Source organism: Anastrepha obliqua, chromosome 1 (genome assembly GCF_027943255.1).
Source record: "Anastrepha obliqua isolate idAnaObli1 chromosome 1, idAnaObli1_1.0, whole genome shotgun sequence".
In the NCBI taxonomy this organism is placed as follows: Eukaryota; Metazoa; Arthropoda; class Insecta; order Diptera; family Tephritidae; genus Anastrepha; species Anastrepha obliqua.
This window is the reverse complement of record NC_072892.1, coordinates 101,408,506-101,420,543: the sequence shown is the minus strand read 5'-3', so window position 1 is coordinate 101,420,543 and position 12,038 is coordinate 101,408,506. Positions and strand designations below refer to the sequence as shown.

Here is a 12,038-nt window from a genome sequence, read left to right as displayed (position 1 = left end):
TTCATTCTTCGTGAATGCGTTGGGTAAAGCGGTAGCCTTCAATAAATTGGCTTTGACGTGTTCATCTTATTTTTACACACTTTTGAAATGATATGAAGGTATGAATTGTACTTAAATGAAGTGTATGTATGTATGTACATACATACATGTAAGAGTAGTTGCGATTAGATTAACAAGCTATTTGATAATGAAAATCGTGCGCTGATAACGCTAGAGGCAATTAAGCATCCGTTATTGGCCTCACTTCGGCATATATTGTATGAAAAATAATTGTGGCTAAGAAGCCGCGAGAGAAGGTGGTGCTTCGATTTGCTCTTAATTCAAGTGATTTTTATTTCACAGGGGTACGAAAGAATAAATAATTTTTTATAAAATGATTATTACCGCGAAAGTAGTGGCGATATGTTTGGGTTTGGCCCTTACCGCCTTTACGGTCTCCACGATTGTGTTGGCTGTGCAGAAGGCAAATTTGACGGATGAACTGAATGATGCACTTAAAAAGTTAGATGACCTGAGCACAACTACCACCACAATTACTACCACCACTTCTGCCATCACTACCACTACCTCAACTACTGCTGCCGGTACTACACCTACAACAACTGTATCAACAACCACTGGAGTACCAGAGACTACAACCACAGCACCGGAAGTTGTGAGTCATACGAAGCGATACATTCCTATTATTTTATACTGAGTGTTTCGAAATTTTCTTTTTTTCATTGGTGCATTTCTATTCGTGAATGTGTAGATCAATTATAGACTTCCCGACAGCATTTACCCAATTAACTATGATCTTTATCTACATCCTGATATCGATACGGGTAACTTCACTGGTCAAATGGTAATCCGTGTAAACACCACGAGTGCTATCAACCAAATTGTGCTGCATTCCAACAATTTATCGATCAATAATGTTTATCTAAAGAATACTAATAGTCAAACGGTATATGTAAAGAATTTTTACTTCGACACGGTGCGTGAGTTTTTGGTGGTGGAGTTGAGTGAAGAGCTGCCAGCTGCGCGTACCTTCGATATCGGCATATTGTTCGAGGGGAATATGTCGGGAAAAATTGTTGGACTTTACAGCTCTTCATATACAAAGGAGGATAGTAGCAAGAAGTAAGTACTGTTTAAATAAAATGCAAACAATGTGGGAGAGCAACCTGGCTTTATGCCATCTCCGAATGGCAGACGATTATTATGAGAAGCAGAAATGCACTCTGATGTTTACTATTGCGTGCCGAGGCGGGATCACTATTAGAAAAAAATTTTTACCATTTGATTTTCCACGATTGATCCTGGGATCAAAGGAGCCTAGGCTCAAGACGGTCGGCAATACAGAGGTTTACTTACATTAGAATTATATTTTTTCAATTCGTTCCTGGCATATTTTACATTCTCTACATAAAATTATAGAAAATAAGTCCATTAAAGCATTGATCTAAATCAGTTTTGAGCTATAAAATGTTAAAAGTGGGTGCTTTTAAATTAATACCAAAATAGAGAGGAAGTTATGACTAAGAAGGTAGCATAGCCTATGGAATTAATTAAAATAGTTTTCTTTAAAATTTGGGGGGCTTCAAATTGACTTAGCCGCTCTTTTGAACTTTATTCTTTTAAATTTACGCAGAAGCCGAATCTGCTAGGAATGATGTCGAAAAAAATTTACCCGCCCTAATATGCGTATACACATATTACCGTTTATCTGCTTGTGACAAGCTTTTTAAACTATGTTCTAGGTTTCCAAAAATGGTTAGGAAATGAATTTTCAATATTTCTGGTGAGTAAAGTAAAAGTATGGAAACAACTTTGGCAAATAATTTTTGGTAGTAAAAAGAATATTAATCGAGTCTTGATGCACTTTTAACATACCATAAATGGAAAAATACTAGAAATTTTCAAAAAAACATTTCCTTTCTTTTTATTCATCAAATATTTTTCTTCATGAAACGTTGTTTCCAGTTTCTAATTGTCTTAAAAAAAACGTAGTGACAATTGGACATTTTTTTAATATAACTGTTTTATAGAATACATTTTGCTGAGCTTTTATTAAGTATTTTTAATAAGGAGTTTTTCATTTATTGGAGTCTAATAAAGCACAATAAAAAGTGCTAATGATTATCTGTCCGTTTATTTAGTAGAATAAAGTGATTTTATTGGTCTATATAACAGTAAATAACGAACTGATATGCCAGTAGGTATAATAACACTGTGGAACAAATTCAGGTGAGCAAAAATTAGGTCCATTCTGAGAGTGGCGGGTGAAAATAGAGACGAAATTAGAAGACCCGTATCGCGCCGTTTTTTTATGTTACTTCGAATTTTTTTTTAATCGGCCTTCGAAGTTCGAAATCGGAACCGAACAATATACCGTTTCATAAGTACCACAAAAATTTTCGAAATCAATTTTTTCAAAAATTGTAATTGTTGCACAGGTCTCTAGCAATAATTTGGCTTTTACAGATTGAAAAAATATCAATTAGTCGACGAGTTATAGCCAAAAAACCATATAAACAATTTTGCTCCGATTTCGAACTTCGAAGGCCGATTAAAAAAAAATTCGAACTAACATAAAAAAACGGCGCGATACGGGTCTTCTAATTTCGCCTCTATTTTCAACCGCCACTCTCAGAATGGACCTAATTTTTGCTAACCTGAATTTGTTCCACAGTGTAATGCTAGAAGTGTGATAACACAAAACTAACTGCACTAAAGCGTCTTGAAATAAATTAATAAAAATCCAAAAATTAAAATTTAATTCCATAAAAAAATAATGGTATAATGAAATTGAATTCATTGGTGATCAATGGATGTACTTAGTCTTGCCATAAATTCTGATTCCTGATAAATTCTCTATATCCACTTTTTAGGGTTATTGCTACATCAAAGTTTGAGCCAACTTATGCGCGTCTCGCTTTCCCTTGCTTCGATGAACCGGCCATGAAAGCGACATTCGAAATTACGCTGGTATATCCGAAAGAGGGTAACTACCATGCGCTTTCCAATATGGATATTTTGGTAGGTGGAGAGTTAAATTTTCTTTTTTTATACTGATTTCTTTTATATAATGTATTTTTTCTCCCCTATCCCCAGCAAGAATCCAATCAGGGTAATTATGTGGAGGTCTTCTTCAACAAGAGTGTACCGATGAGCACCTATTTGACCTGCTTCATTGTTTCTGATTTTGCTAACAAATCAGCTGAAATTGATACAAATGGCATTGGTTCACCATTTACCCTGCGTGCTTTTGCCACTCCTGAACAAATTGAAAAAGTCGACTTTGCTTTGGATGTAGGCAAAACGGTGATCGAGTACTACATACAGTACTTCCAAGTCGAATATCCATTGCCAAAGTTGGGTGAGCACACAATCTATTTATTTGTTTAATCAAACTTTGTTTTGAATATAAAAAATATTAATTACCACGTAATCGCTTTCGTAGACATGGCTGCCATACCAGACTTTGTCTCTGGCGCTATGGAACACTGGGGTTTGGTGACATATCGTGAAACCGCATTGCTTTACACAGAAGGTGTCAGCTCGACGGCAAATAAGCAGAGTATTGCGAACGTTATTGCTCATGAATTCGCCCATATGTGGTTCGGGAACTTAGGTAACTCAACTTAAGATTTTACTGATTACTTAGATATTGTGGTATTGATAATTTCTTTGTTCCTTTAAGTCGTAAATATTGTGGTTTTATAATCGTTAATCGAATAGTTGGTGTTTTAAATGCTTATAATTTATGAACTAAATAGCTTTGTGGGATGTATGGGTGTAGGGTATCCAATAGTATGATTACGATTTGAATTTAAGCAAAACTTGCGAATTATGAATTTATATATATAGTATGTACTTTTCATAGTCACTATGGCCTGGTGGAACGATTTATGGCTCAATGAGGGGTTTGCGAGCTATATTGAATACAAGGGCGTGGATATGAAATTCCCTGAATGGAAAATGGTAAGTTTGCAAAAATGCCATGTTAAAGGTACTATTAAAAGTGTTAGACTAAAAACTAGAGCAAAAAAGTGAGTTACCTACGTTCGGGAGTAACCGAGCAAATATATGCCCGACTGCTGTTATAATTATTCATTAAGAAATTATTTTCAAAGGACTCAACACGTACATTTTTGCTTTAAATAAAAACTTACTTTTTTAATTTAATAAAAAAGTTCTAAAGAAATTCACTTAAAAATGAATAGAACACTTTTTTGAAGAACTCTTTCGTAGCAAAAATACACTCGCAGGTTTGCCATTGCTTGGCGAGGGGCGACCATAAAGACGCACATAATATGTATAGACCTAATGGCAGCTTGTCTGTAAGAGTATATAATGATCGGTTGTGGTACCCCGGGCTATTCTCTGACTCTCAAAGAGGCTAATTTTATGGCTATTAGTTCAGCTTGAAAGCCATTGCAGTGGGCAGGTAGCCGCAGGCTTGGGTTTACTACAGCACTTCTGAGTGAAAGTATTTAGCGACCTAGCTTGGAGCCATCAGTAAGGATAGCGACTGACTCTTGGACAAAGGCTTAACGTTATAGAACTAAAATCTTTCTGTGAATTTTATAGATAACTAATTTGCAAAACAGGATTGTGGAGTAGCATAGACAGTGCTCCTTGGCACCACAAGATCTACTCAGATTTCTTCGGAGGACGGGTAGTTTTAAAGAAAATTAAAAGGGGATCCGAGTGCAGTACAATGAACTTACTGAGTGCTGTAGTTGCTAGTTGTCCCGACCAAAAAAAACAAAAAAAGCATAGACGGTACCCCAAATGCTTCTGTGATTTCCTTTTTTCAAATGCACATCGTCGACAAAAACGTTTCCACTTTTAACAGCCATTATTTTTCCTGTTTATCTTCTCCCAATTAATCTGAGGTTACTTGGAAAAAGAGTTAGGAATTTAATTACAGCACAAAACACAGTTTTCTCTTAAGTATACTTTTTTCCACCATTACTGTGTTCAGTAAATGTATCTCAAATGTTATTGAACAGGTTTGAGTAGTATTAGCAGTTCCATTACATCTCCAAATAGTAGGTGAAAATAACATTTTTCACTTTTTTTCCACACATTTTTTTTCTTCGCTCATATAAGACAAAATGTTTCCTTCGAACATTGTATTGTAGAATAAGCCAAAATTTACGGCAGCGCAGAGCATGTCTGTAAAGCTTCTTAATAGAAAAACTATTAGATGTTTATACAAAAATTTATTTCTATCTATTTTAATGCAATTTATCTACTTTCTCAACTTTCAATTGTAGATGGATCAATTTGTTACTGGTACTCTGCATAGCGTCCTTACATTGGATGCCACACTTGGTGCTCATCCCATCATTCAGACTGTAGAGAACCCCGATCAAATTACGGAAATTTTCGATACCATCACCTACTCGAAGGGTGCTTCAATCATACGCATGTTGGAAGATTTCATTGGATCTGATAACTTCCGAACGGCCGTCACAAATTACTTAAATAAGTATAAATATGGAAACGCTGTGACTGATAACTTTTTAACCGAAATCGAAGAATTGAACTTGGGTATTAATGTAAAATCGATTATGAACACTTGGACGGAACAGATGGGCTTGCCGGTGGTAATGGTGGAACAAGTAAGCGACACACAATTCAAACTCACACAGAAACGTTTCTTCTCCAATCCCGACGATTACGATGGCACCTATGACGACTCACCTTTCAAGTTCGTAGCTATGAAAGAGAAATTTAATTTCAGTGTAACGTTTTGTTTTTACTTTTTTAGTTATACCTGGTCGATTCCAATCACATATAAGACAAATGCTGCAAGTGATGCTGAGAGAGCTTGGTTCTACTACAATCAATCTGAATGTATGACGCATATATATCTACATGTGTGCGATTTCGTCTAATTAATTTTTTTTGTTATAGTAATAATTGATTTGGCAGCTGCACCCCAATGGATTAAATTCAATTATGATCAGATTGGTTACTATCGAGTTAATTATCCTGCTGCTTTGTGGGAAAAATTGGCGAATCAACTCATAGAAGGACCAAATGTAAGTTTGTTCTTAATATTAAATATTTTTGGGCATATTTATATTTTCTTTATACAACTGTTGCTTGTAATTATTGCCGAGAGATCAGAGATAAGAGAAATTTTGATCACCATTTTTATGTCTGTTTGAATTGGGATGAGACCCTACTAAATTAAGAAATATTTGGTGGATTGTGTTCACTTCAATAACGGCAATTTTATTCATTGACATATTCGCCAAAAAATTGGTCACGTCAGAAGAAGTGATTTTTCGGCCAAAATATGCGTCACTGGTTAGGGAAACTGCTTGGCCATGGATTACCGTCATACCGATATTTGTCGGTTTTCTTCGATACTAGCCGCTACAGCGGCTATATTTTCTTCACTTCGCTACAATCTCTATCCGGTTGGTGACTTAAGGTACAAACGACTGTACTCAGGTACCCATAGAAGCCATAATGACGACCGACCTAAGGATGAAATTCATGTGGCGTATTTTCAACTGAGTCGGGGTTTCGATAATCATTTTTACTAATTTCCATACATTCGGCAAGCGTGAAACGATGTATGATGCCTTACTAAAGGCCTTGGTAAATTTTACGGCTGCTGATATATAAGAATTTGAAAAACTGTAAATGCTAACTGGTCATTCTTTATACGGCCAAAATCTCAACAAAGACGGTTTGAAATGGAATAAAACTAGCTGAGACACTAGTGAAATTCCTTTTATGAATGACCTGATCATATGGTCATTATGTAAGGAATGCAATAACTTACCTTGTGTATCAGCTGAGGTTTGAAGCTATACTTTCACCTATAGCCGTGGAGCAAAATGAGGCAATGAAGCATTCCTGGATTACTTCAGAGCAGCTTGACATGCATCTTTATTCGAGCGTTTTGGCAAGGGCAGCAACAATTCGGTCATTTAGATATTTACACCAAATCTCACGCCAAAATAGTCGATAGATTACTTATTCGTAACAAGCCGCTGTTTTATACTACATTTTAAAGGCCTATCTAGGGTGCGATAAATCTAAAGCTTATGACATTGAATGCTTGTAGAAGGGAATAATCCTCTGCTCATAATAATAGCAGCGCGACAATTTGATTATTTATTTTTTTATTTAATTCTTTATTTTTTTATGCTACTAAAAATGCAATACATTTTCATAGAAATTTTTAAATTAAAATTTTTTGTTTGACGCATTTTTTCATATATTTTTTATGTACACATATAGTTAAAATAGGAATATACGAAAGTTTTTTAAATTAATAACAGATATTTAATTGTATGTGGTTTTTATTTCATAGATTAATATAACAAATATAAATAATAATTCCAGAGTCTTTTAAAACTTCAACTAGTGAAAATAGCAACAAAAAGGAGTTATTAGCGTGGTCATGGAAATAAATACGATACACCTTAATGACTTTATTAAAAATGTTCTTTAAATTATCGTAGTTCAGTTAATAACCATTATGTCTACCAAGATTGCTAATGACTTTTTGTATTCGATTTGCCATAGCATTGATAATCCTTCGGCAGGTTTCGGTGGGAGTGGAATACTATATTTCTCTGATTTTTTTGCCATAAATCCTTTTTACTTTCAAATGTTTTCTTACCTATTCGCCTCTTCAAATATTCCCAAAGGTATTCAATGTGGTTTAAGCCGGGTGACTGGCTTGGCCAATCCATAACTTTAAAATCTTGTATAAAAAGCCACGGCAGTGGCATATTCTCAACAAATGGTATGACTTCGAAAATAAACTGGTCCATTTTATTAGTTATGAGGTGAATAGGCCCTACTCCGTGCCAAGAGAAGCATCCTCAAATCATTAGGACGTCTAACATTTCCCCTAGCCTCATTTCCAAACAAATTTAAGTTTGCTTCATAGTTCCAATGTATTGTAATTTTAGGAACTGTATAAGCGGGCGGCCGCCGTAGCCGAATGGGTTGGTGCGTTGACTACCATTCGGATTTCACAGAGAGAACGTAGGTTCGAATCTCAGTGAAACACCAAATTAAGAAAAACATTTTTCTAATAGCGGTCACCCCTCAGCAGGCAATGTCAAACCTCTGAGTGAATTTCTGCCATGAAAAAGTTCCTCATAAAAGTATCTGCACTTCGGAGTCGGCTTGAAACTGTTGGTCCCTCCATTTGTGGAACAACATCAAGACGCACACCACAAATAGGAGGAGGAGCTCGGCCAAACACCCAAAAAGGGTGTACGCGCCAATTATAAAGGGTCCGCCATATAACTTTACGGAATTAAAAATGCTATAGAAAAGAAACAACTCAATATTTTTCCGAACTGTTTCTTTTTATTTTGAAGTAAAATCTTTCCGGTTAATGATGGAACACAACTTCATTCATATGGCTGCCTCGGCTAGCCATGCACCATCCCATACGATCGGTCCAATTTTTCAACACATTTTCGATTGTATGCGGCTGTATTTCAGCTATGACATCGCGTATGTTGGTCTTCAGTGCATCAATTGTTACTGGTTTGTTGGCATAACACTGGTCTTTGACCGCACCCCAAAGATAATAATCCAACGGCGTCAAATCGCAGCTCCGAGTCGGCTAAACGATATCAGAATTTCGGCTGATAATGCGATCTTCAATCGGTGCTTTTCTCTTCCCATTGCCGTACGTAATTTTCGTACACATTCTGCAACATTTGCCATGATTTTCAAAGTAATGTCGCAATATTTCCCAGCGTTCTTTGAGCGTATACAAAACCATTTTCGTTCAGCGGAAGAATAAAACTAATTTTCTGTCAAATCAGATGACAGCTAGGTAGGTAGGGTGGTTGTCATAGAGACACACTTATGATGACAGCTAAGTGTTACCATTCTTCAAATAATACCTAGTTCAAATCCGTAAAGATAGATGGCAGGCCCTATATATATAATATATGTATAAGCTATTCTGCCTGGTAGGTTCATGTTGTACAAGGGTATTTACAACAAAAGTTTTGGATTGTTCAAGTGACTGAGCGATTTTTTGTTTTGTTTTGAAGATTGACAACAGGTCTTCGTTCCTCATCAATACAATGCAATGTGCAATACAACTGTGCGCACGACCCATCTTCAAAAAAGAAATTCATATAAATAACTTGTTATTACATGAATTATCTAACTCGCTACATATAATACATTCAATATTTTTCACTTAATTAATTAAACTGCAAGAGTTATCCGCAAAGTACCTATTTTAGTGGCTACCCAAAATTACACTTGATCAAAATAACCGAATCTGTGCAACCAATAACGCAACTTAAAATAAGGTGGATTTTAAATATGATTTGAAAGGTAATTCAATTCTCTTAAAGAACTTTAATGGGCTAAAATTTAATGGGCTATAAAACTGCATAATCGAAATTTTTCTTAAAACTCTGATTAACAAGTTACAAACTTTGTTACACATTTGTTGAATTTGTTTGTTTTGTACATAATTTAGAACTTTGGGGTATATAGTTTCTACTATAGTTTAAACTACCATATATTTTTATAAAAAAATAAATAAATAGTCAAAGCATTACAATATGTTGCGCTGCTATTATTGTGAACACAGGTGTATGCTACAAAAATATCAGCTTCCCGTAATGGTCGCCCTGTCCTTGTGATACTGATTTTTTACCACTTCAATGGAATTTTATACCAATGGAGATTTATACACATTAATATGATATTAGGGCCAACGCAAAATGTACAGAACCTCTACTAAGCCATAAGCATACTCTTAGCACATTGATTTCCGTTATAACGGGGTACTGCCTAATAGGCAGACACGCCCAGAGGATGTAGGTGAAAACCCATGACTACTGCAGAATCTATCTAAATGAGGAAGAGGAAGAGACGATCGTGCACCTTCTGTGCCATCGTTCTGCTCCATCCAGAAGTATTTTACTGATTTGGAAGATATTAGTAGTGTGAGATCTTCTAGAATTTTTGAAAAGTTCACACTGGTTTTAGGAGAGATAAAGATAAGTTCCCTACGCTGCATCACAATGGACTATCAGCTTAAGTAACCTCTGCGACCTAACCTTACCTAACGGGGAGATGAGAAGAATGCATATATTTCCGTTAGATCTGCCTTAACCTAAACGCATTTCAAAATTATATTTTACTAATCATTAATGTTTAGTTGTATTGAGTTATATTTCCAGAAAACAAATGATTTCAAGTTCTTTTAATATTCCTTCAGAGTTTTTCGGTTAGCGATCGTGCTGGTCTATTAAACGATGCCTTCTCCCTCGCCGATGCGACGCAACTATCTTACGACACCGCACTCAACATGACAGAGTACTTGGCAAAGGAAACCGAATATGTGCCCTGGTATGTGGCAGCATCAAAACTCACCTCTCTTAAGCGCTTACTTATGTTCACCGAAATTTATGTCAATTACAAAAAGTATGCAAGCGAATTGATTAAACCAATATACCAAAATGTCACATGGACAGTGGGCGATGATCACTTACAGAAGTATTTGCTTTTAATACAAGCATAGAAATGTTCTTACTTAAATAAATTTACAATTTTTTTTAGTCGTTTGCGTGTCACAGTTTTGTCAGCAGCCTGCTCTCTCGGTGTAGAAGATTGCCTAACAGAAGCGACTACGCTCTTCACTAACTGGCTAAGTACGCCAACTGAGCGTCCACATCCAGACATTCGTGAAACTGTCTACTACTACGGTGTATTTGCAGCTGATGAAGAGTCGTGGCAAAAAATGTGGGAGCTCTTTGTCAACGAAACTGATGCCACTGAGAAAGTAAAATTGATGTATGGACTGTCGGCTGTGCAAGTGCCTTGGATACTGAGCAAGTAAGTTCCAAGTATTTATAATACTCTGATTACTATTTATAATTTTGTGTTTTGATCTCTTCAGCTATATCAACCTCGCCTGGGACGAGAACAATGTGCGCAGTCAAGATTACTTCACTTGTCTGCAATACATAGCCGCCAATCCAGTTGGTGAGCCACTCGTGTGGGATTATGTGCGTGAACATTGGCCCGATTTAGTAAACCGTTTCGGCTTGAATGAACGCTATTTAGGTAATATGATTCCATCAATTACGTCACGCTTCGATAAGGAAACCAAATTAGAGGAAATGGAACAATTCTTCGCTAAGTATCCAGAAGCAGGAGCTGGTGCAGCTGCACGTGTCCGTGCTTTGGAGACGGTAAAGAATAACATAGCATGGTTGGCGAACAACAAGGACAATATCGGCGAGTGGCTGAACAAACAATCTTAGTAATGGGCAAAATTTGATATGTGTATTTTTACATACACTGCAAATCTGCTTAAAACTAAATGTAATATTATTAATAATTTAATAAATTCAATAAGGAATAAGAAGTTCTTCAGTTCATAACAGATTTTCCAATACTGATGCCTTTCTTTCAATAGTGGACCGGAAAAATTTCAACATACTTCGGTATAGAAATCTGTTGATTATGAGTGTATTGCCAGGTGCATTTTGATCTTCTTGAGTGCTTTCCCATACATCCGTGATATTTTCAATTGCATGGCTGGGCAGGATGTCCGAGTGGACCTCCTGGCCTAGGGATTAATACATACTGAAATAGAATAAAAGAATATGTCAAAGAGTTAAGCTGATCCAAAGGGTTATATGAAGAGAAGATTGTGGGAAAATCAATAACCTCCCTTTAGAAAGCACTCTCAAAGGATCATACTAACAGTATTTGCACTTTTAAAAAGCGGATGACAGCTCTACATAACGTTCGGAAAAATGTGCAGGCTTTTGCTTGAGAGGCTTTTCCCGAGCTTTTCGGCAGTCTATAATAGACGTCATGGGGTGACGCAACACCTACTTTACGCAGAGAACAAAGCCACATCTAAGCTCACCATATGAGAGCGAGTGCTCGGTCGTATTCTGCATCGACCTACTAAAGAGCTTAATCTAAAAGAATGACCTCTGTGCATGAAACAGTTTGTCCCTTGATAGGGCTAACTCACAGAGACTGCAATACATAGTCGTACAAAAAAATTAAAA

General features: G+C 36.3%; 1 protein-coding gene across 1 annotated transcript in view; it reads left to right on the top strand.

Moving 5' to 3' along the window:
- LOC129236252 (uncharacterized) overlaps positions 1-11,410 on the top strand; it is a 28,875-nt gene extending 17,465 nt beyond the window's left edge. The window contains exons 13-24 of the mRNA XM_054870520.1: positions 368-655; positions 752-1,122; positions 2,874-3,021; positions 3,097-3,361; positions 3,446-3,616; positions 3,869-3,966; positions 5,268-5,704; positions 5,765-5,850; positions 5,911-6,038; positions 10,229-10,506; positions 10,570-10,845; positions 10,910-11,410. Of these exons, the coding sequence (XP_054726495.1) occupies positions 368-655; positions 752-1,122; positions 2,874-3,021; positions 3,097-3,361; positions 3,446-3,616; positions 3,869-3,966; positions 5,268-5,704; positions 5,765-5,850; positions 5,911-6,038; positions 10,229-10,506; positions 10,570-10,845; positions 10,910-11,276 (2,913 nt within the window). The 3' untranslated portion in view covers positions 11,277-11,410. The remainder of the gene's footprint in view (positions 1-367; positions 656-751; positions 1,123-2,873; positions 3,022-3,096; positions 3,362-3,445; positions 3,617-3,868; positions 3,967-5,267; positions 5,705-5,764; positions 5,851-5,910; positions 6,039-10,228; positions 10,507-10,569; positions 10,846-10,909) is intronic.
- The last annotated feature ends 628 nt before the right edge of the window (positions 11,411-12,038 follow it).